The sequence below is a fragment of the Pteropus vampyrus genome, unplaced genomic scaffold, assembly GCF_000151845.1.
Source record: "Pteropus vampyrus isolate Shadow unplaced genomic scaffold, Pvam_2.0 Scaffold24, whole genome shotgun sequence".
Lineage (NCBI taxonomy): Eukaryota > Metazoa > Chordata > Mammalia > Chiroptera > Pteropodidae > Pteropus > Pteropus vampyrus.
Genome location: NW_011888805.1, coordinates 5,150,481 through 5,172,872, shown reverse-complemented (window position 1 = coordinate 5,172,872; position 22,392 = coordinate 5,150,481). Strand labels below are relative to the sequence as shown.

General features: G+C 37.3%; 1 protein-coding gene across 2 annotated transcripts in view; it reads left to right on the top strand.

Moving 5' to 3' along the window:
- AIG1 (androgen induced 1) overlaps positions 1-9,837 on the top strand; it is a 197,852-nt gene extending 188,015 nt beyond the window's left edge. For both annotated transcript variants that reach the window (XM_011356132.2, XM_023528372.1), the window contains 2 exons: positions 3,685-3,848; positions 9,179-9,837. In XM_011356132.2, the coding sequence (XP_011354434.1) occupies positions 3,685-3,848; positions 9,179-9,216 (202 nt within the window). In that variant the 3' untranslated portion in view covers positions 9,217-9,837. The remainder of the gene's footprint in view (positions 1-3,684; positions 3,849-9,178) is intronic.
- Positions 9,838-22,392: the final 12,555 nt, after the last annotated feature.

Here is a 22,392-nt window from a genome sequence, read left to right as displayed (position 1 = left end):
ATCTTGTTTTTTATTGTTCCTTTATTCAACTAGTAATACAACAAATAATTGAGCGTATTCTGTGTGCCGGACACTTCTCCATGGGCCGTAGACCTATCGATGAACATAACAGATAAAAATGCTTGTGCTCATTGGACAGACAATAAACAGATAAGTAAAAATAAAGATAGTGTATTAAATCGCTGAGAAGAAAAATAAAGCGATGGAGATTAGAGAGTTTCAAGATTAGGGTTGCAACTTTTAAATACAGTGGCCTGGGAAGGCCTAATTGAGAGAGTGGCATTCAAGTGAAAATCTGAAGGACACAAGGGCATACCATAGGTGCCTTGGAGCCAATGTGGGTAAAGAACGAGCCTCCGGCACAGGAACCAGCGAGGAATGCTTAGCGTGCTCGAGGAATATAAGGACTCTGTGTGGCTAAAGTGGAGTGAGCGAGGTGGGTTGGTAGGAGAAACATCAGAAGAGTGCCCAGCAAGCTTAGGTAGGGCCTTGAAGAATCACCTAGGGATTCTGGCTTTTACTCTAAGTGAGAAAGGAAGCAAAAGGTTTGAGCAAAGTAGTGGCATGGCCTGCCTTGCATTTAATCCAGATCAATCTGTCTGCTCCAATGAGAATAGGCTATAGAATAGACGGTAGCAAGGGTGAAAGCAAAGTGACAGGAAGCTGTCGTAGTGGTTCCGGTGAGAGGTGATGATGGCGTGAACCCAGATAGTAGTGGAGGCAATGGTGAGGAGTAAATATTTGGGGCATATTTGGAAAGCAGAGCCAATAAGATCTAAAAATGGATTGGATGTGGATTATGAGGAAAAGAAAAGTCCAAAATGACTCCGCATTTTCTGCCCCAAGCTACTGTGAAGTGATATAGTAGTCATTGATTTGAGAAGTGAAAGATGTGGGAGACATATATTTGCTATTGGATGACGGGAGGAGGGGAAAGATGTGCAGGAATTAGGATGCAGGCATGATGATGATGTCATGGAAGTGTTAGTTGGAGATGCTCCAAGTTGAAATGTGCAGTGGGCAACTGGGTATAGAACTCTGGAGTTCAAGGAGGAGTCAAGGCTGGAGGTAGACATTCAGGAGTCATCTACAGATAGATAGGATGTGGTTATGGTTGTTATACCTATTCCGTATTATAAGATGATTCCATGCAGACCAAAAGTACATTGCAAACAACATCTGAGGAGTAGAGGCCTGGCATTAGAGATATTACCAAAAGCTGCAAATGTAAGTTTTATTCTCCCAGAAGGAAATAGAATGTCAGGAATGTTTATTTAAAAAAATATATAACTAGCATTCAGAATTTGAATTGCTCCTAATTTGCTTAATTGAGGAAACAGTTTTACAGTGAGTCGGGTTATAATTGTATAAATGGAGTTTGAAAATCAATTATAGATTTATGGTATTACATTTTGGGGATATTATAAATTATCTTGACAAAAATTAATCAGGTACATTATGGTCACACAACACCTTCTTACACTAGTTAAAACAAGATTAGGAAGACAGAATTGCCTCTAATTTATGGACAAACAGTATTATGCATCGGAATTCCATAGGATAGTTCTAACAATTTAATTTCTACTTATTCTCACAAATGCGTCAGCCTTAAAAAAAAAAAAAAAAAAAAAAAAGTTGACTAGCTTTGCTTCCTCTTCTAGTAAAATATTTCAGTTAGAACAGGTATTCAAGCTGACTTGGCTGGATCTAACAACCATCTCTTCCCTCTTAGACAGTGTTTCTCAACCTTTCTGTCATTATTGACTTGCCCCACCAAAGAAGCTTCTTAGGTACTTTTTCCCCAATCCACTCCATGAAAATGTTTTATTGTGGTAAAATGGACATGACCAAATATTCATCATATTAACCATTCGTAAGTGTGCAATTTGGTGTCATTAAATACATTCACAATATTATTATATAACCATCACCATCTATACCCAAAACATTTTCATTACCCCCACCATAAACTCTAAACCCGTTATACAACAACCCCTCATTCCCTACTCCCCCTTAGTCCCTGGTAACCTCTGTTATACTTTCTGTCTCTATGAACTTGCCTATTTAAGTGGAATCATATGATATCTTTCCTTCTGTGTCTGGCTTATTTCAGCATAATATTTTCAAAGTCCATCATGTTGTAGCACATATCAAAATTTCATTCCTTTTTATGGCTGGATAGTATATCATTGTATGTATAGACATTTTGTTCATCCATTTATCTGTTGATGGATAGTTGGGTTGTTTCAATCTTTTGGCTATTTTCAATGATATTGCTATGAACATTGGTGCACAAACAGCTGCTTGTGTCCTTGCTTTCCATTTTTTTGGATATATACCTAAGAATGGAATTGCTGGGCCTATGCAATTTTAATATCCCAGATAAGCTATGTATCTTTTGATGTTCTGTATATATATATATGTAACTGTGCCTTACCATATAAAGAGTAAGATTTCTTCGCCACCCTCCCAGAATCAATTTTTACCTCTTTGAGGGGACAGTGCTGTCACCCTCATTGAGACTGTAAGCTCTAAGGTAAAAATCCCCAAATTTCTGGCCTTGGATGAAGTATCCAGATGTAATATATTCATAGGTAAACTTATAAAGAGGAGTGAAGCCATGGTTGGTAAGGAAAATGACCCCAAAACACATAAGTCTAGAAAGCAATTTTTATTCCTCAGGCAATAAAATTATTTATGTTTTATGCAGTCTTCAAAGTTGACAACAGTTGATAAAGTAATGAACCCAAGAATGTTTTGGAAAATAACTCTTAGCAGTTGTGTCAGAAACCAGTGGTGCAATTATTCTACTAAAACTTTTGGAAACAGTGGAGATTAATTATGTTGTATTCCCACTGAGCCTAAAATATCTCCAGAACACAAAAGTTCCTATTTTACATAGTATGGAAAGTAGGAAAAAAAGAAAAAAAAAACAAATATGGAATTTAAAAATCAGGTTGTGGGAAGCCAGGTATCAATAAGGTTATGAGATGGTTCTGTCAGTATATGGAATACATATTGGTATCTAGTTGGAAGGCAGTATGGCAAGATTCATGGCACGTATTTACCAAGGTTTTATTATAATGTGGTTGCCTAATGCTGCATTGTTTCATTATATAAAGAAGAGATTAAGAAGATCGTGTAACAGTATTTAAAAAAACAAATACCTGACCAGAACCCTTCAGGTGTTTAAGGATAGTCAAGAAGAGACTGAGGAACTGCCAAGTTGGAGGAGACTAAGGAGACCTGACCATTAAATACAGCGTGGAATCCTGGACCACATAAAGGACAATAATGGGAAAGCAGGACCGAATAAAGTCTGAGTAGTAGTCAGTCATACTGAGTAGTACTGTGCCAATGTTAATTGCTTCGTTTAAGTAATTGTACCATGGTTATACAAGATCTTAACATGCAGGAGGGAAGCTGAAGGAAGGGCAAACTGGAACTCTCTCTACTACATCTGCAACTCTTCTGTCTGTGTAAAATTATTTCAGAGTAAAAAGTAAAAGAAAAGAAACAAATGACAACAAAGTTTCTGGTAGCTCTGAGCTGTCAGAAGCAAACCTGGGACTAGCAATGCTGAAGAATGGTTGGAGTAGGGCGTCCATATTTGTAATATTAGCAGCTTTGAAATCTGACACAAGAGTGACTCTTGTCTTTGTCTCTTTTCTAATTCTGTTACAGGGTGTATTGGGTGCATCATGTAACTGGGATGTGGGTGTACCCTTTCCTGGAACACATTGGCCCAGGAGCCAGAATCATCTTCTTTGGGTCTGCAGCCATCATAACAAACTTTTTGTACCTGCTGGGAGAAGCTCTGAACAGCTATATGTGGGACACACAGAGAAGTGAGTATTATTTAGGGGAGCATAAAACAAGAAAGGTAGCAACGAGGTATGTGCAGTAAAGGGTAATACTTTATTGCTACAAAACCTCACTTAACCTATGATTTGATTTCTCTTTTGTTTCTATTTATAGCAGAGCCTCCATCTTGGCAAGGCACATAAACTTCCCCAAGCTGTGCAAAACCCGTCCAAAGTGTATGTAAGATAACATAAAAACGGGAAGGCGGAAAAAGCAACAGCGCAGATATATAGTGATATGAGCCTTGCATGAAAATACATCCAAAGGCAAGATGGCTTGGGGATGTTAGAGAGCTCTGGACCTCTCTCCTCTGATACAATCACAGCATTCTAGATGTAACCAGTAAATGATCTGTGTTCCACAAACATTGAGTACAGTGCTTCGTGCCAGACACTATGCCAGGAACTTGATCTAATTAGACAAATAAAACACAGTCATTGGAAGGTTATTGAGTTTTGGGTGTATGTGGATCCTCTAATATGATATGCATCAAAGTCTTAGCCAATGTTAAATGGCTTGGAGGAATTTAAAGCTTTCTTTTCCCAGCAGCTGGCTTGATTTTAATAAGTGGTCTATTAGAAAAAGTGTCAAATTGTTTTCAGTTCAGGCCACAGCTTGGGAGACCAGAAATTAACCTTTTGATAATTTTCCTCTCTGTTCAATGGGAATAATAATCTTTCTCTACTAATTAATTTATAAAAGTATTTCATTAAGTTCCAAAAATGTATTGAGAACCAAATGTAAACTTTCTCAGCTTCTTGGGATAAAGGCCGTATTTCAATTTAAGCTAACACATTCAATATGTGTTATTTAGGAAGTATTTATGACAGACTGTTTTCCCTTGATTAGCTTGATTCCAGTGGTCATTTGGCCATTGTTCTGCTATTTCTAAGAGAAGATGGCCTGAAACCAGGAGAGAAAAAAATCCAATCTAGACTAATAGAATACTGCTTTTTAGCAGCTTGAACTGAGAAATTAAGAATGAATAGAGAAACTAAGTTTCTTTAAATGATCTATTAGATTTAATTTGTGCCATTCTCTTAAATAACTTGAGTGAAAGTTGACTAACATTTTGTAATTCATGTCAGATATAGAGCTTAATTTTATCTACATAGGACCATCTAATTAACTGCATAGAGGCAGATGTTTTGTGCCAAGTGGGCATCTCTTTCATATATGAGAGGGATGACCGATGGCCTCCTCCAAGTTTTACCCGCCAAAAAGTTTCATTAGGCCCACATCCTGGGACCTTTGTTTTGGAACCAGTATCTTAAAATTGGGCGATTTCACTGAAAGACCAGATTTTTTTTTTTTAATCTCATCAAATATTTTAAGATCTGGCAACAATGAACCCACTGTTCTCTTCTGACGATAGATAGATTGGAATTAAGTATCAGTTGCCCCCTTAGATGGTGCTCTGATTTTCCCTAGTCCTTACTTGGCCGCTTTGCTCCAGTCACATTAGCTGCCTGGTTCTGTAAGTAATTGAATTTGAAACTGCTGATTAAAAGCAGTATGTGTCCTCTGTGTGTGTGTCTTGTTAGAATGAGTTGAATAAAATCAAATGCAGTATTACAGTCCCGAGTACCTTGACTACACCCTAAACAAAATTCCCCAAGAATACCATAGTCAAGCCCCCTTCTTTGTATCCATAATGATTTTTAATGAATCAACTTCCTCCACTTGGTTATGGTATGTTGGCCTCAACTACAAGAGAAAAATCACATTATTACAAAATCTTAGAACGTAAAAAGGAGGTTAGAAATCACCTAAAGCAACCCTTTCCTTTTACTAAGAGGCAGCCGAGGCCCAGAAACCTTAAGTAACAAGATAGGTAATTGCAGAGCCAACACCTCTGACTGATGGTCAATCCAGTGTTTTTTCTAGTGAACCATCAGAATGTCACCATTGGAAAACACGACACATGAGTTCAGAAACTTCACTCAAAACCATGGACCTAACATAAAATAACAAAACAGACCAACCTGATATGAACTATGAAAAAAAAGTCCTTACAATAGGCTAAATTAGTAGTTAAGTATTTGCTCTTTTTAAAGGAAAGTAACTCCAGGTGGCTTTGTGGATGTTGCGCTGGTTTGCTATGGCTGCTACAATGGAGTACAGCAGACTGGGTGGCTTTAACAAGAGGAATATAATGTCTTGCAGTTCTGGAGGCCAGAAGCCTGAGTCAGGGGATTAGCAGAGTCAGTTCCTTCTGAGGACTGTAGGGAGATTCCGTTCCAGGTCTCTCTCCTTAATTTGTTGATGGCCATCTTCAGGTTCACGTGCCATTCTCACTTATATGTGAGGCTGTCTGCAGATTTCTCCTTTTTATAAAGGCATCAGTTGTATTTGACTGGGCCTGCCCTGGTAAGCTCGTTAAAACTAGATAAAGACCTCGTCTCCGAATAACAGTCACAATTCTGAGATGCTGGGAGCTAGGTTCGGTAAGACACAATTTAGCCCATAACACTGCCTTCTGCCCCCTAAAATTCATGTCCTGGCAGCACCCAAAGTCTTTCAAGCCTCAGCTCTTAAGTCCAAAAGCTCACCTTAAAAGTCACCTAAGTTACATATGAGTAAAACTGGGAGGGATTTATTCTGGAGCAAAATTGCTCTCCAGTTGTGAACCTGTGAAACCAGACCAAAAGTTACCTGCTTCCAGAGCACCGTGCTTGGACAGTCATGGACTATGCCTTCTCTTTCCAAAAGAAAAAAATGGCAGGATAAAAAGGGGTCATGGTCCCTAACCAAGTTTGAAAGCCAGCAAGGCAAATTCCACTGGATTTTAAGGAGTGAGAATAATCCCCATTGTCTGCATGCTCTGTCCCCAGGATGCACCAGGAGGGGGCTGTGGCCCTGCACTCTTGGCCATGAGCAACAGCCCTACCCTCTGAAACCAAGGAGCCAGCCTCTAAAGTGCCTTCAGAATCATTCTCCCTCCATTTCATCCCTTTTCTTTCAATCCATACTGACAGTGTTTCTGCTAGTACAAAATTGCCAAAAACCTTTTCCATATAATTCATGGGGGTCCGAATCATCAGACAGGGGCACCCCCACAGGTCATCCCTGGCTTCTGCTGAGATAGTCAATTGGATCCACAATCGCATGCCTAATCTCTTTGACAAACAGTGGTCCATCCATAACCTTGGCCTTCTCTTCACATTCTGAGGTCCTGGGGGTTAGCGCTTCAACATATGAATTGGGGAGAAGGGGACACAATTTAACCTTTAACAGCTGAAATAGCTCTGTACCTTGATTAAGCATTTATTTCAGTTCCAGTGTATCAACTGGGCTGACCAGTCTTATTAAAGTCAAACTTCATATGACCAGAAAGGAAAGTGTCCAAAAGTGAAAGGTGGAGGTGAGGGCAGAGAGATCAGGCAAAAGGAGGAAGAAGTTGAAGCCAGGCCTGTGTGATAGCACCCCGCTCCCACTCCTCAAGCTGCCCATCTGGCTCATGTCTCACACAGCCCCACCCCCCAGGTCTGCAGTGCCCAGCACTGCCCTCTGGCTGAGCCCCTCTCCCAGCCTTGGGGACTCACAGGTGACTGACTCTTTCGGGGTCAACCAGTTCTTCCTCTGTGTTTCTGAAAGGGCATCCTGCCTCAGCTTTGTGACAGGTTTCCGCTGTTCGTGTGGAAATTATGCCTCTGGTTCTTCCCAATATTATTTACAGCTGTCTCATTTTTTCCCTCTCCCTCCAAGCTGCCAAATGAAAGTAGGTGGGGAGCCATTTTCCCTGTCCGGGTCAGTGAACACCCCCTGTTCTCCATCCCTGCTTTTGAAGATTCCAGTCTTTCTGCCAAGTCACCCCATCTGCAGGAGAGCACTTAGGAGGAAACAGACTTTTAAAAGAAAAGCAGGCAGTTAGCTCCTGATGGCTTCTCCGCAGGGATGAACATGGGATGAAGTTGGGACCCAAGTCATGTGTGCTGTGTGAACGGAATCCATGCTGTGTTTTGCTGTCTTTGCCTTGGTTACCCAACAACTAAGACATCGCCTGTCTTTTCCACCTCAACCTTATCCCTCCTCCCTTCAGATATCCCGACTTCTCAATTTGAAGTTTTCCCTAATATGATTTCTGAGAAGTACTTTGGAAAAAAGTGTTACGGATCTCTGCCAGTTCCCTAGTCATGAAAACCAAACCTAAAAGAATGTCTAAGGACACCTGTTCAGAGCATATTACTCGCATTCCACCGCCACCTCTCTGATCCCCAAAAAACACACAGGAGGAGCTGGGGGAAGGAGGGTCTTAATGTAAACCTTATCTTGATGGTCCTCTGAGGTTAGGCTTTATAATTTCTTATATTGTGAAGTTCCATATTCTACTGCTTTCCCACTAGTCTTGCTAAGGCCGCCTCTGTGATCATTGTTTATTAATTGATTCCATAAAGGTTAATTGAGCTGCTACTGAGACAGACACTGTACTAGGTGCTAAGGATATAAGCTGGAAGAAAAGGGGGCTCTGTCTTCAGAGAGCTTGCAATTTATAAAAGAATACCAACAAAACCTTGGAGACAATATTTGGGGCTTTTTCTGTTCTGCTGAAGTCTCTGAGAATTTGATATCAGAGGGAAAATCTTGAGCTAGAAGCAAAAGAAAAAAGAAGTGGGGAGCATTTTCCAGATTTAAGTTTAATTCATAAGAATGACTTGAGAAAAAAATGAAAAATCATTAACTAACTATTCATTATGAATCACAGACAGAGGTCTTACTGGTCTCTCAGGAAGAAAAACAGTTTTACTGGGACTGGGTTGAAGAAAGGGAAAAATCAAGTTTAAGGACACTCAGGTATGGAAATAAACAGTTCTTGTGGATAATGAGCTCTCTATGAGCTTTAAAAAAAAAAAAGATTTCTTGACTAGTGAAAATCCAGAGTCCTTGCCTTGGGAAGAAGATACAGGACTAAAATAAAAATTAATGAGGTCTGTTTGAAACTCGTCAGCTGTACACCCCCAATTGTTAGAAGCTGGTTAGGGAGCAGTCTTGTTGGGGTTTCTTTACAAACTTAATGAGTCAAGAATTAACTTGAGTCCCTTACTCCCAGAAACTGTAAGGACTGGGTGTGTCCCAGAGATGTTAGTCTTGATTGGGGGGCGGGGTGGGGAGGGATGTGGACGGGGAGAGAGGTCACTGAGGACTTTTCTAGAGAAAGCGGTCAACAATGACTTTCCTTCTTAACTGGAGAAAAGGGTACCAGAGGGTGGATGAGAATAAGTGTAGAGAGATGAGAGGTTGTTTTTAAGTAGTTTGGCAAAGCTACTCATAGTTTAATATGATGTTCAAATCAGGTACTTTGCCTGTATTTTAGGTATGGAAGAAGAGAAAGAGAAGCCTAAATTGGAATGAGGTCTAAACCTACATGGAAAAGCTGGCTCGAGCCACCATCGAAGACCCATTACCCCCTGGGCTTGGCACTACAGGAGAGGACACTTCAAAGAAAGTGAAATGCTCCTCCACCTCCCCGCCCGAGAGAGGACACCTTTTAGAGAGAAATATATATATATAAGAATACAGTTTTCAAAATAATTCTCCCTCAGTGTGATTTAATGAAATCTTTCCAAATTCATAATTGATAATAACATCTCTTTTTTTTCCTCTTCTAGTTTTAAAAACAAACAGGTCCTTGGATTTTAATTTATGCAAATGTAATACCATTAAGAACAAAATTCTATTGTGTTTCTTGCTGATACATTTGTGAAAATCAAAGGGGCAGATGTGGAGCAAGGCATTCCTGTATTTGTCCTAGAGGTGACTGGAGTAATGAACCTGAGCCACAATACAAGGCTGGAAGAAACTTGACAGATGGTCCCTACTGCAATAATGTCACAGTTGCCTCAAAGAAACAATGTTAATAATAAGTACATCGACTTAGTCTAAACTGTAAATGTTTTTGGACTTAATGATTTATTCTTGTGAAACATTTCCTAAATGCAAACTATAACTTTAATAAAGACCAAGCAACCCCTAGTCTGGTGTCTGCATGGTACATCTCAAACCCTTACAGTATTGGTGACTTCTTTCTTACTTTGTTTCTATTACCTATTGAACATGGGCTTACTGAACCTGGTTACTATAATTTGCCAATTTTAAAAATGTGTATCTTTTTGATAAATCCATGAAGAATAATTTGGGGGGGGAAAAATCCAATTTACAAAGTATTTAACCATAATTATTTTAAAATAATACTAATGCAGACTATGTAGTAAGAAACACATAAAAATAAATCTTAGGGAAATATAAGGAAAGAACTAATAAAAATGAAAGCAGAAATTACGTAAGGCAGCAGGAAAATAACAGTGGCATTGATAAATCGATTTTTACAGTATCTCATCTATACAAATAGCATTAAAATATGCAAACTACTGATGTTAACTGAAAAGAAAGAGAAAGAAACACAAATATAAGCACAGATGTGAAGCAAATTTTTAACTATAAAAATACATAGCTTTATGGCAACAAATTTTTAGACCCAGTGAAATGTGCAATTTTCAAGGAAAAATGGATTCAGTAAGAATCAGAAAGCTGTAATGGACTGATATTTGTGGAATTTTTTTTTAATGATCAATTAAGTATCTTCAAAAGAGTTGGGTCCAGAGTATTTAATGAGCAAGTTCTTGAAAACTTTCAAGTAACAATTATCCTGTTATTTAAATCGTCCTAAAATTATAGAATGAAGAAACTTGCCAAATTATTTTTCAAAATTAATATAACCCTCAAAACAGCCAACATAGCAAAGGAAAAAAATTCATTTCCATTAACTAAAATACTAGCAACATAAATCCAATATTATACAAATAATTTTTTAAAGCTAAATAAGGTTTATTCTAAAAACTTAAGGATGGGTTAATACTAAGATTTTTATTAAAAACTCTCAATAATGCACAAAAGAAAAAAATATTCTGTAGTTGCTCTAAGTGATTTGAAAAATGTTACATTTATTTCTGATAATAAATACCATTAGTAATAGAAAAATATATTATGAGAAGGAATGTTCATCTCAAAAATCAAAGGCTTTTAAGGTCAAAAATAAGGTGTCTGCGACACTGTTATTATTCTCAGGTGTTTGGGAATGTTAGGATTGGCATGAAATAAGTTATATTGTGACCGGAGAAAAAAAAATTATGTTTAAAAAAGTTTTATGTAACTATAGAATTGATGTTATTAATGGGGAAAAAATTACATGTGGAAGAAAAAACACAGGAAAGCTGCAAAACCACCATTTAAAAGGAAACCATTTTTCCAGATGACTCTGAGAAGGGAAACTTCAAGGAGTGGAATATTTTTAAGGAGTTCCTGGGCATTTCCTCTGCGATCCTGTGATTATCCCTCTCCTCCAGCAATTACTATTTTTTACATGGGCCACTAAACTGACATCTAAAGAAATGGATGCCTGTGGGCTTTAGATATAAAGCTGATTCAACTTACAGTGTAGCAGTTCGGACTTAATGCCTTACTGATGTTCAGAATAGATTTATGTGATGAGATAGATTTATGTGATGGGGTTCGGTTTGATTTTCTCGTGGTGGATCATTTTTGCTCTGGGAATCTCAGCCCAGAACCCTGGCCACACGTCCTGCAGGATGCCCTGGGCTTCCTCTCCAGGTGTGTGAAATGAACTAAGACACACCTATCCACCTAGGAGACGCTAATGCCCCCACTGACCCATCACAGAAACTTGGCTTGCCCTGGAGCAGAATGCATCAGGATGACTCCACCTACTGCTCACAGAGTGTTAAGAAAAAAATTACCAGCAATTTCTCCTTTTGGCTGGGAACCTCCTGCTTTTCCCCATCCGTTCTCAAGAGGATGTACATGCTTTATCTGCTTTTCTGTGTGCATATGTAATCCACCAACCACAATCTCAGGAGAGAATGTGCTTCTAGCCCAACTTCTGGAACAAGAAAATTAACAAGTAACTAATGCAAGTTAATAGAAGAATATATAACAAGAAACTGTACCAAAGGTGAAAAACAATGAAAAGCTTCTCAAATTATTGTTCGGACTTAATATATCCCTCAAATAAAATTTTTTAAAAAATCACAAAATTTCACTCATCATAAATGAAATACTAGCAACATAAATCTGATACTATAATAAAATAATTTTTCGTGAACAGATAATGTATATTTCTACTGAGGGACTTTTTTAAAAGACAAAATGAAAAGATATACTAAATTCTGGAAAAGAAGACTTTATTCTTAAAGCTGTAATTTCTTCCTCCAAATAATTTATAAGCACTATATAACTACATTCCAAAGATTTTTTTTTAATTTAACACAATAATAAACAAGTAAAAACAACTGAAAAATCTTGAAAAGGACAAGTTATTAAAGATCCTTGAGCTTTTAAAACATAAAAATTCAATAAAATAGTGTGGCGTGGCTCAAAAATACAGAGAAAAATCAGCAAAATGGAAAACAAACCCAGAAACAGGCCTTAGTATATATACAGATTTAGTAAATAATAAAGATGGCATTTCACATCAGTAAGGGCATAATAAATGATTGAAAGAATGGTGCCGCAACAAATGAATAACCACACACACACTCACACGTGCACATACACAACATACATATGCTTTCAGATAGATTAAATAATGAAATGTTTCAAAAGGTATAAAAGAAATGTAAGAAAATGCAGATGAATACTGATCCTATAATACAGATATGAAACAGTATGTATATAGTATACATAAATAGATAACATTTAGGTACGATGTATAGATTAAGAAATTAAATATATAGAATATACATGACGAAATTGAATTTTTATATATTATATATTTAGACATGTAATATATGTATTAGGAACTTGAATCTACAGATCTGTTATACTGTGGGTATCTGATATAGTGTGGGGTAATTGAGAGGAAACCATCTAAGATGCGTTTGAGACAATGATAGCATCATTTGCTTAAATAAGACACCTGGAGGAGGACTAGGCTGCGATGGGGTTCAATGATGAACTGAACTTTGGATTTTTTTGCACGTAGGTCAGAGCTTTTTCAGTGAAATTTTAGGGACAGAATCTAGATTCCAGAGAATTGAGGAGTTATTGACATTAGTGGAAAGTAAAGAAGTAAAGAGCAATTACAGAATAATCCTTCAAAAACAGAACACATATCTATAGAACAAAAGCTATGAGGGTAACATGAATTGAATGTCAGTATTCTTGATTGGTAACTATTCTAGGTTAACCTTAAGAGGGAACAAACACCTCCTCCAGTCACAGGAAAAAAGGAGAAATGGACAAGTGTCCTTGGAAGTGAGTTTGCAGGACAAAGGATTTCTTTTTGATGGCTGAAATTTTCTCCTCAAAGAATTACCTAAAGAGAGTGAGAGAACAGATGATGGGTTGGAGTTTGTAATACACCCTGAGAGCAGCATAGACTCTGAAAACATAGAAGGCTTTCTCCTTGACACTGATGGCCTGGAGAGGTTGAAGATCATGAATTTACCTTGTTGATAACAAGGGCCATTTAAAGAGTTCCTCCAAAGAGACTTCAACAGACAAGGCAGAATAAAGAAGTTGAAAGTTGTGTTTAAAAGAGCAGGTACCACAAAGGACAAGCTGGTGAATGTCAAGGGTGGTTGGAAGGATGAATCATGGGCCTAGTTGGAACTGAGGAGGAAAGAAAGAGGACCAATGTTGGAGCACAATAAAATGATCCAGAAATTGGCAGTCTCGATAAGGTTGGAAAATAGATATATCAAGGAAATGAGGGTGATAGATAACAGGAAGTCATGATCAGAAATAAACTGTCTAACATTTCAGGGATGCAGGAGATCATAATGTGATCATAATGTGATGTGGGTGTTACACTGAATTATCCAGTACAGCCAGTGTAATTACAAGGGTTCTAAGAGGGAGGCAGGAAGTTCATAATGAGAGGGGAAAATGTGACAATGGTAGCAGAGGTTGGAGTGATACAAGGATGTTCCACAAGCCAAAGAAAGTGGGTAGCTCGAGAAGCTCAAAAAGACAAGGAAACAAATTCTTACCTGGAGCTGCAAAAGGAATTCTACCCTATTGACACCTTGATTTTACAACTTCTAACCTCTAGAACTGTTAGGTAATAAATATGAGTTTTAAGCCACTAAATTTGTGGTAATTTTTTTACAACATCAATAGAAAACTAACACATATTATCATTGAGCATTTTTATGTATTTATGTGGGCTATTCTTGGACTACGCTGAAAAGAAAGAGTACTAGCCACATGATGACATCTAAAACCCATATTTGTGACTTTCTAATAATTGAGTGGCCAATACTATTCCCTCATTAAGCCAAACCAATTATTTAGTGCTGACAAGCCAGTCAAAGTTATTCAAACTCATCTGATTTATTGAAATGAAAGTGCTGAGGACCATAGAAGAAGTCCCCATGGAAACATTCAAAACATTTGGATGCTTTCATGCCTACTCATCAACTAAGTAATGAAAATTTTTGAGACAGATGACCCTAATTTCAAGTGCAATTCAAAGGATTTTGGAATAATAACAAATGCCTATGCTCGTTAGAGAGATTTGCCAGGAACAGGGGTAGGCATCTTATGTCCAAGCTTTATTGAAAATATATTGTCTAAAGTCTTTGTCAAAACAATCCATGCAGTAAAATTCTCTCAAGGGAATTTTTGCAAGCATATAAAATCAAACACAATATAAAAGCTTTTTTAAAATGCTTTGTCTGGTTTTACATTTATGCACAAGCATATTAATAAATTCGATGGAATATTCTCAACATAGATATGTGCAAAAATGAAATTCATTCATTTTTAAGCAGTACTAAATGTTCTGGGCTCTCAACCCTGCCTCTTTCCCAGGCCAGACATCCTCTTTCTTCATCCCATTCAGGTTTAATATTTAATCCTGTGTTTTTTGAAATCCAAACTTTCAAAACTCTCTCTGCCTTCTTGCTCTTCCTTGTGCCTGGGGAAGAAGGGGAATGACCTATGCTAACATAGCAAATGGAATCAGAACTGGCGAGTCCCTTCTTTGCACAGAGGGGCTGGGAGCAAGTGTTGGCTCTGGTTTTTGAGTGGAGATGAAATCGTTAGCTCTTTAGGGAACTCCCCAAGGACCCACCGTTGCACCGTTTTCCCTGTCCTCTTCTCCCCTATTACCAAAGCAACAAGCAATACACCCAAAAGTCTCTGCTTCTGGCAAGCCCCAGCTACCTTCCATGGCATGCACCCATCAATCCTTGCCAAACCAAGGGCAAGAACACAGGCTGCCCTGCAGCACTCTCTCTTACAGCTCCATCAACACTAGCACCAAATGTTCTGTCATTTCAGGGGCACACAACCTCACCCCACCCCCACAGTCCTTACTGAGGGCTGGAGGGAACTTGGGAAACACAGATTTCAACAGAAGAGGGTGGTACAGATAGAAAATTCCCTGTTCCCTTCCTCACAAGCACTCCATCGAGGGCTGGAAAGGAAAAAGGCACTGTTAATACCCCATGAACTTTCCTTCAGAGGTCTAATATCCTTGCCCCATCTGTTCCCTTTATTCTATAAAAATCGAAAGAGAGGGGTTTAGGAAACTGGTTCAGCTGGATGCCATCTGTTAGCAAATCTCACAGGATGGGACTGGCCTTAACAAGGCATTTCTCTGAACTTAAAAGGTGAGACGCTTGGCAAGTTTTATTTTGAACCATGGACTCTAGTTGCTAGTTTTAGGGAAACACAAATGCCCCTCATCACTGCTTTACCACTCTATCTGTATGTATACAAATTTTGTATTATGGTCATCATTAATTTTGGAATTCTTATATTACAAGATGGTTTTCTCAAGACAGAGCCCCAATTGATAATATTGTTATCAATTGTATTAGAGGCAGTTTTGAAGTGAGCTTTCTATTTAAACTGGTTCAATTTGAAAGTATAATCTTGGCACTAATTGCATTATAAGTTAGGAGGTCACTGTGCTGATTTCAAGAGTCCAGTTGAAACTCCAGGACAAAGGTTTCTGAGAACTAAGGGTAGTAGGGATGAGGGGAGGAATTCCAAGAATAAATAGAGAGCCTCACAACCTCTAGCATTTGTTCTGAACTCTAGTAGAATATTAAGGCAAAGTTAAAAGAAAAGTATATTGTGTTTAGAGAATTCCTGCTTCCTGCTATGAAAAATGATAGGGTCTGGAACTGCCCCCACTCAACTGTAAACAACTAGAAAAGATTGGTAAAATGTAATAAAAACATCGATTTTCAGACATTCTTCAGCAGAGCTGCATAGGACTATGATCCCTGGGGAAATAAACTACATGTGCCTTACGATCACCCTGGTTTTGTGCCTTACGATCACCCTGGTTTTGTGCCTACTTTGCGACTTTCAGATCACAGCCATGGGAAGGGAATTCCAAACAAAGTCATTCATCTCACTGAGTGAAGGGGACCAGAGTTCAGGAAGACTGAAGAGCCTAGAATCTGTGGAGCAGAGTACTGGACATGAAGGAGCTATGAAGAGAAAAAGCTCCAGAAATTTGCATGGAGTCTCATCCAGTCTTGGCTGAATATCAATCTGCGCATGAATAAGGTGAAATTCTACAATATGGCAGAAAGAATACTTACCAAGGGGCTATAAACTGAATAACTCTAAGAGCTCACATAAGACCAAGAATTATTCATGTCCCCGCCAGCCAGAATGAAGTGCCCTCATTGAACACACAGGGGCATTTAGAAGGGTTAGGTAAAAGTTACTATAAACCACTCTTAAAAAGCTTTAAAGTAGCCTCAAAATTATTAAATGATCTTCAGTAATTTAACTGCCTGCCAGAATAAAGCACAATACTCTTTAAAGAATAATCCCTCCAAAAAAAAAAATAATAAATCATAAAAAATTCAGTACTCAAGACAAAATTTATCATGCCTGGCATACAATCAAAATTTCAAGACATGCCAAGAGAAAAAGGAACTTGACACAAAAATCAAGGGAAAAGTCAGTCAATAGAAATAGACCCAGATTGATAAAATTAGCAGACAAGGATATTAAAACAAGTATTATAAATATATTTCATATGTCAGGAAAGCAGAGGGAAAAATTAACATGTCTAGGAGACTAATGGAAGGTATAAAAAATGCAAATAAAACTTTTAGATGTGAAAAACACACTGAATGGGATTGACAGAAGATTGGAGATTTCAGGGAAAAGAGGATAAGTGAATGTGAAGACATTGCAATCGGAACTAGTCAAAGTGAAGCGCCAAAAATAAAAAGACTGAAAAAATAAATAAACACAGCCTCAGTAACCTGTGGAACAATATATATAACTGAAGATCTATTTTTAAAAAAAGAGAAAAGGACGGGTAGGCAGAAAATATTTGAATAAATAACGGCATAGCATTTTCCAAATTTGTTGAAAACTACAAGTCCACAAATCTAAGCTCAACAAATGCTATGCAGGATAAAAGCGAAATAAATTACACTAAGAGAAATAATAATCGTATTACTGAGAGCCACTGATAGACAATCTTAAAAGTATCCCTATTAAAAAGACACAATATATAGAGATGAACAATGGTAAAAATCATAGAGCTTCTCAAAAATTATGCAAGCCCACAGACAATGGAATGACATCTTTAAAGTGTTCAAAGTAAATAACTATCAACCTAGAGTTATATAGTCAGAGAAATATATTTCAGCAATTAAGGCAAAAAAAAATTTTTCAGACAAACAAAAGTTGAGAGAATCTCATCAGCTCACCTGCTCTACAGGTGGAAGCCAAATGATACCAGGTGGGAACTTAAGTCTCCACACAGAATTAAGAACATTAAAAATGGAAAATGTATTGGTAAATATAAAGTCATTTTCTCATATTTTTTTTAAAATGATTAATGTTTAAAACAAAAATAAAACAATATATTGTTTAAAGCAAAAATAAAACAGTATATAAATAATACATGGTTAAAATGCATGTAGGAGTAAAATATATAAAAACTTAATAGCATGAAAAACGCAAAGAATGAGAGGAGAAAATTTTGTGAGTTTCTTCCACAATTCATAGATTGGCATAATATTTCTGAAGGTAATCTGTCAAAAATTAAGTAATTTGTAAATACTAAAGCAACTACTAAAAAAAGGAAATACAGCTATTAAGCCAACAGTAGAGATAAAATAGAATATTAAAAATGCCCCAAATTGAAGTGTTCTGTATCTTGATTGGGGTGGTGATTTCATGTGTACATACAACTGTCAAAACTTTTCAAACTACACATTAAGAGGATGCAGTTTATTCTACATGAATTATTTCTCAATAAAAATATTGAAGTATTTCTTAATAAAAATAATCTAATGGAACAGAAGACAAAGGGAGAAAAAAAGCATAAAACAGATAGGACAAATAGAAAATAAATCATAAGTTTTTAGATTTAAACCCAACTATTCAATAATTACATTAAGCATAAATAGTCTAAATACTTCAATAAGAGGTAAGAATTTTATGACTGAATAGAAGGTGAGACAAATCCTATTCTGCATACAAGAAATTCATTTTAAAAATAAAGACACAGGTTAAAAGTAAAAATATTGAAAATAGATACCATGTACCAATTCTAAGAAAGTTGAAATAGTTATATTAACAACAGACAAAATAAACTTCATAACAAAAAAATATTACTAGGAATAAAGACAAACCAGTTATAAAAAGGGTAATTCATCAAAAAGACATAGCAATCCTGAATGTGTGCGCAACCAACAATAGTTTCAAAAAATATAAGGAAAACAGTAGGAGTTTTGAAAAAGAAATATGCAAATCTATCAATAAAATTGATAGACTTCTTTCTTGATCAGTGAAGAAAGTGAAGAAAGAAAGAAGACAAATATTTACCAATATTAGGAACAAAAGAGGGGAAATCTTATGCTATGCCAGAAATCCTACAGAAATTAAAAAGGTAATAAGAGAAAATTCTGAACAAATTTATGTCAATTATTTAAATTTAGATAAAATAGACAAATTCTTTGAAAAGTAAAAATTACCAAAATGGACTCAAGAAGAAATAGAAAACCTGAATATCCTACATTAACTGAATAAATTAAATTCCTAATTTAATTCTCACAAAGATAACTCCAGGCCCAGACAGCTTCAGTGGTAAATTCTATAAAGTATTTAAAGACAAAGGTAATACCAATTCTGTACAGTTCTATACCACAGCGGATGGAGGAACACTTCCCAACTCATTTATGAGGCCAACATCACATTTAAACTAAGAAAAAATTTAAACTATTTCCACTAACAACAAAATAACATTTATTTTGTATATGGAGATTTTCATGAGTGTATTTTTGAGACATGAATTCAATGTGCAAAGATTGCTATTTTTTCTTTTATTTTTTTAACTGAATCAAGAACAAATATGGTTTTATGGGACAGCAGATAAAACAATTTTGGAAGCTCTCTTTAAGAAAAAGAATCCAATACAAAATTATATACTCAAAACGAGGTACACAAATGAACACTGATTCACAAAAAAAAACATTAATTTTACAAAACTGACAAGTACCATAAACAGAAAATCTTGAAAAGTAACAAATACTCTTAATCATTAATTGCCCATCATATCATTGTGCTACTTACTTTTTTGGCTCATACTATTTGTTTTTGTGATATGATTTTGGTGGAGAGACTAGAAAGATAATTTACTTTTCTCTCTAACATAGTCAAATGAGATTATTATTATTAATAGTCAGGATTAATAAAACATGCAACTTCACCCACAAATGTACTGTCTGTTTGTATGGTCTGTGCCTTATGAACACAGAAAAACTTAAAAAATTCTATTTCTGCAATTCCCATTAAAAACAAAAACAAATGGTGTGTTTATATTTGAATGCAGTGCAGTATGGATTATATTCCTGCAGGAGAGAGTTCCAGACCAAAAGCAAGGCATGGGCTGCCTCTGCCTGAGCAACCTGCAAATGATGTGGCCTTTCTCTCATCCTCCTCTCTCACCAATGACTTGGCTCAACCGGGGGAGCTGGCCGCAAGGCCCCCTGTTCTAAAATCTAACTCTCCCAGTTTTTATTTTTACCAATTCTCTCCCTTTCTTCAGTTTAGAAGCTTTTTATCTTCTCCTGAAAAGGACCAGCGATGCCCAATTGCACCTTCTCCTAAATCAACCCTGTCTCACGTTTGGGCTGATGTTTTTGCATGTAGAAGACAAGAATTTGACATCTTATTCTCAGGTTTCTGTGTATATCCATCCTGATTATTTGAGCTGGGGCAGAGTCCCAGAGAACAAGGGAAGAAATTCAATAAATAGGAGCAGGAAACACCTGGGTTGCTATCCATGGATGCCACTACGCAATGGTGACAAAATTCAAGCTCCTTTCCTTGGGAGATCACTCGTGACAGATGCCCTTTAAAGTTTGGGAGTTACTTAATTTTTGCAAATAATATTTGCTAAGTTCACCCCTTGCTATATAATCTAATTTTTAAAATGAGTTATTTGGGACACAGAGTTGCAGTGTTATTTAATATCAATTAAGACTACGACCAAGAGAAAAGACTGATTCTTTGTAGTAAGACCTGAACATAAAGCAGCTCTCCAGTTTCTCCGTGTGGAGGATATGGATGTAAGCTGTAAGCCCTAAAATAGAACAAAGCTTTTGCTTCCCTAAAAGTGTATATTTTTTTCCACCTGCGGTATGCTCTGTCAAGCAGTAGAGACTTTTCAATGGTGTGCTTCAGGTAAAGACGTTTCTGTCCTTGCATTGTCATCCGGGCAGAGAACCCATTTTACCTACTGCATATTTTCTCACACTTTATTTAACATGAATGTGAAATTCTAACAGCTTACAAATAATCTGGGCAATATCCATATTCTTTCTTATGCATCAAATATTACATTTAAAAAGGCAATACAGGAAAAATAATTTGAGGATGGCCCTGGCTTGAATCCTATGTTAAAAGTAGCTGTGTACGATTTCCTCTCTCCTTTCTCATGCAAGCTCCATTCTCCACAGGGACTCCTTCTCCTCTTTCTCACAGATTTCTGGCCGTTTTCTAGCAAGGCAGTTTCTCAACTCATTATTTTTGCCCATTTATCAGTCTTAAGCTCCTTCTCTTTATTCCTGTCCACATCGCCCCCTTCCCCAACAAATTTCGTGCTTTTTCTTCTTTGAGACGGCGGGTGTCATAACCTAATCTGGGAGTGGTGAGCATTCCCCACCGCTGTGAGGCTTGATCCCTTTTATCGAGAGAAATGACAGGCGAGGGGGCCGGAGACAAGAGTGTGAGCGTGGGGACAGAGTGGAGCTGGGACTCCGCCAGGCCCCCTGCTAACCTGAACAGTGTTCTTTTGTGTCCCCCACCATATGGGAACAGAAATGGTAAGTGTTGGTCCCAGGGCACTGGGACCATTACGGTTAACTTGTTTAGGGATTGTTAGGTGATTAACATATTTATTGTTGCCCCAGACCCCCAAACTCTGGATCTCCCCAAGATCCTTCAGTATTCTTTCATTTCTGTCTCTGTCGCAGCCATGGCCCCTTTAGTTAGTGAAAAGGGACTACCATAATAGCAAGCAGAGAGACAAGAAAAGACAGAAATGAACAAAATAACAACTTTCATTGCCTTTTGTGACAAATTCCCCAGTTTACCTTCTTAAAGCTGAAAGAAAACTATTCTGTCAAAAACAAAAAGGGACTGAATGGTGAGCTCTAAGAGCACAGTGCTTAGGATCTTGAGTTGCAGAAGCAGACAGGCACCGCTTTGATTCCCATCTCTGCTGTTCACTAGCTGAGGGACCTCGTTATTGACCTCTCTAAGCCTCAGTGTTCTCATCTGTAAAGTGGCGGTAATAATAGTCCCTTCATTACAGAGCTGTCGTAGACATGCAATGAGACAGCTACAGCATACCTGACATACTTTACAGTAAGAAATCAAGAGATGGAAGCCAGTATTACTTTTGCAATACAGCATGGTAGTAACTGAAGGGCTAATTAAAAGTGGAAGGTATTTGCTGCCCCTCAAGAGATCACAATCTAATCAAAGAAACAAAACACAAAGAGAAGACAAATGACAATATAATTCAGGAAAAGGTCGGTGTTATAGACAATAGCCATTGCAGGAGTTCTGAGATAAGAAAAATTTATGAACACTAAGGAAAGAGGTCAACATGCTACAAAGGGTTAGAACTTTTGTTTAACTTTAAGAAATTAGTAATTTTTAATGTACAGCAATTCCTATACTGTCTTCATCATCTTTAAATTTCGAAGACAGTACAAAATTACATACAATTTTGGAAGACGAAGTCTGTAACTATACATACTGAAATCGGCCTGAGTCTTAACCTTTTGCCCTAATGGCTATGAGAGTCCTATCACAAAGGAAATTGGAATTAGCTCTAAGACTCTTGATATTTTGTGTGTGTCCGATACACATCAGAGAGTCTCTCCCTCAGTTTGTAGAATCTTCTGTTCATCCCCGATATTCCTAAATTCTATTTTGATGTGCCTTGGAATACAACTTTTTCATTTATGATGTTGGGCAGAGATCCCTTCCAAATCCCTTTTAATCAAAAAA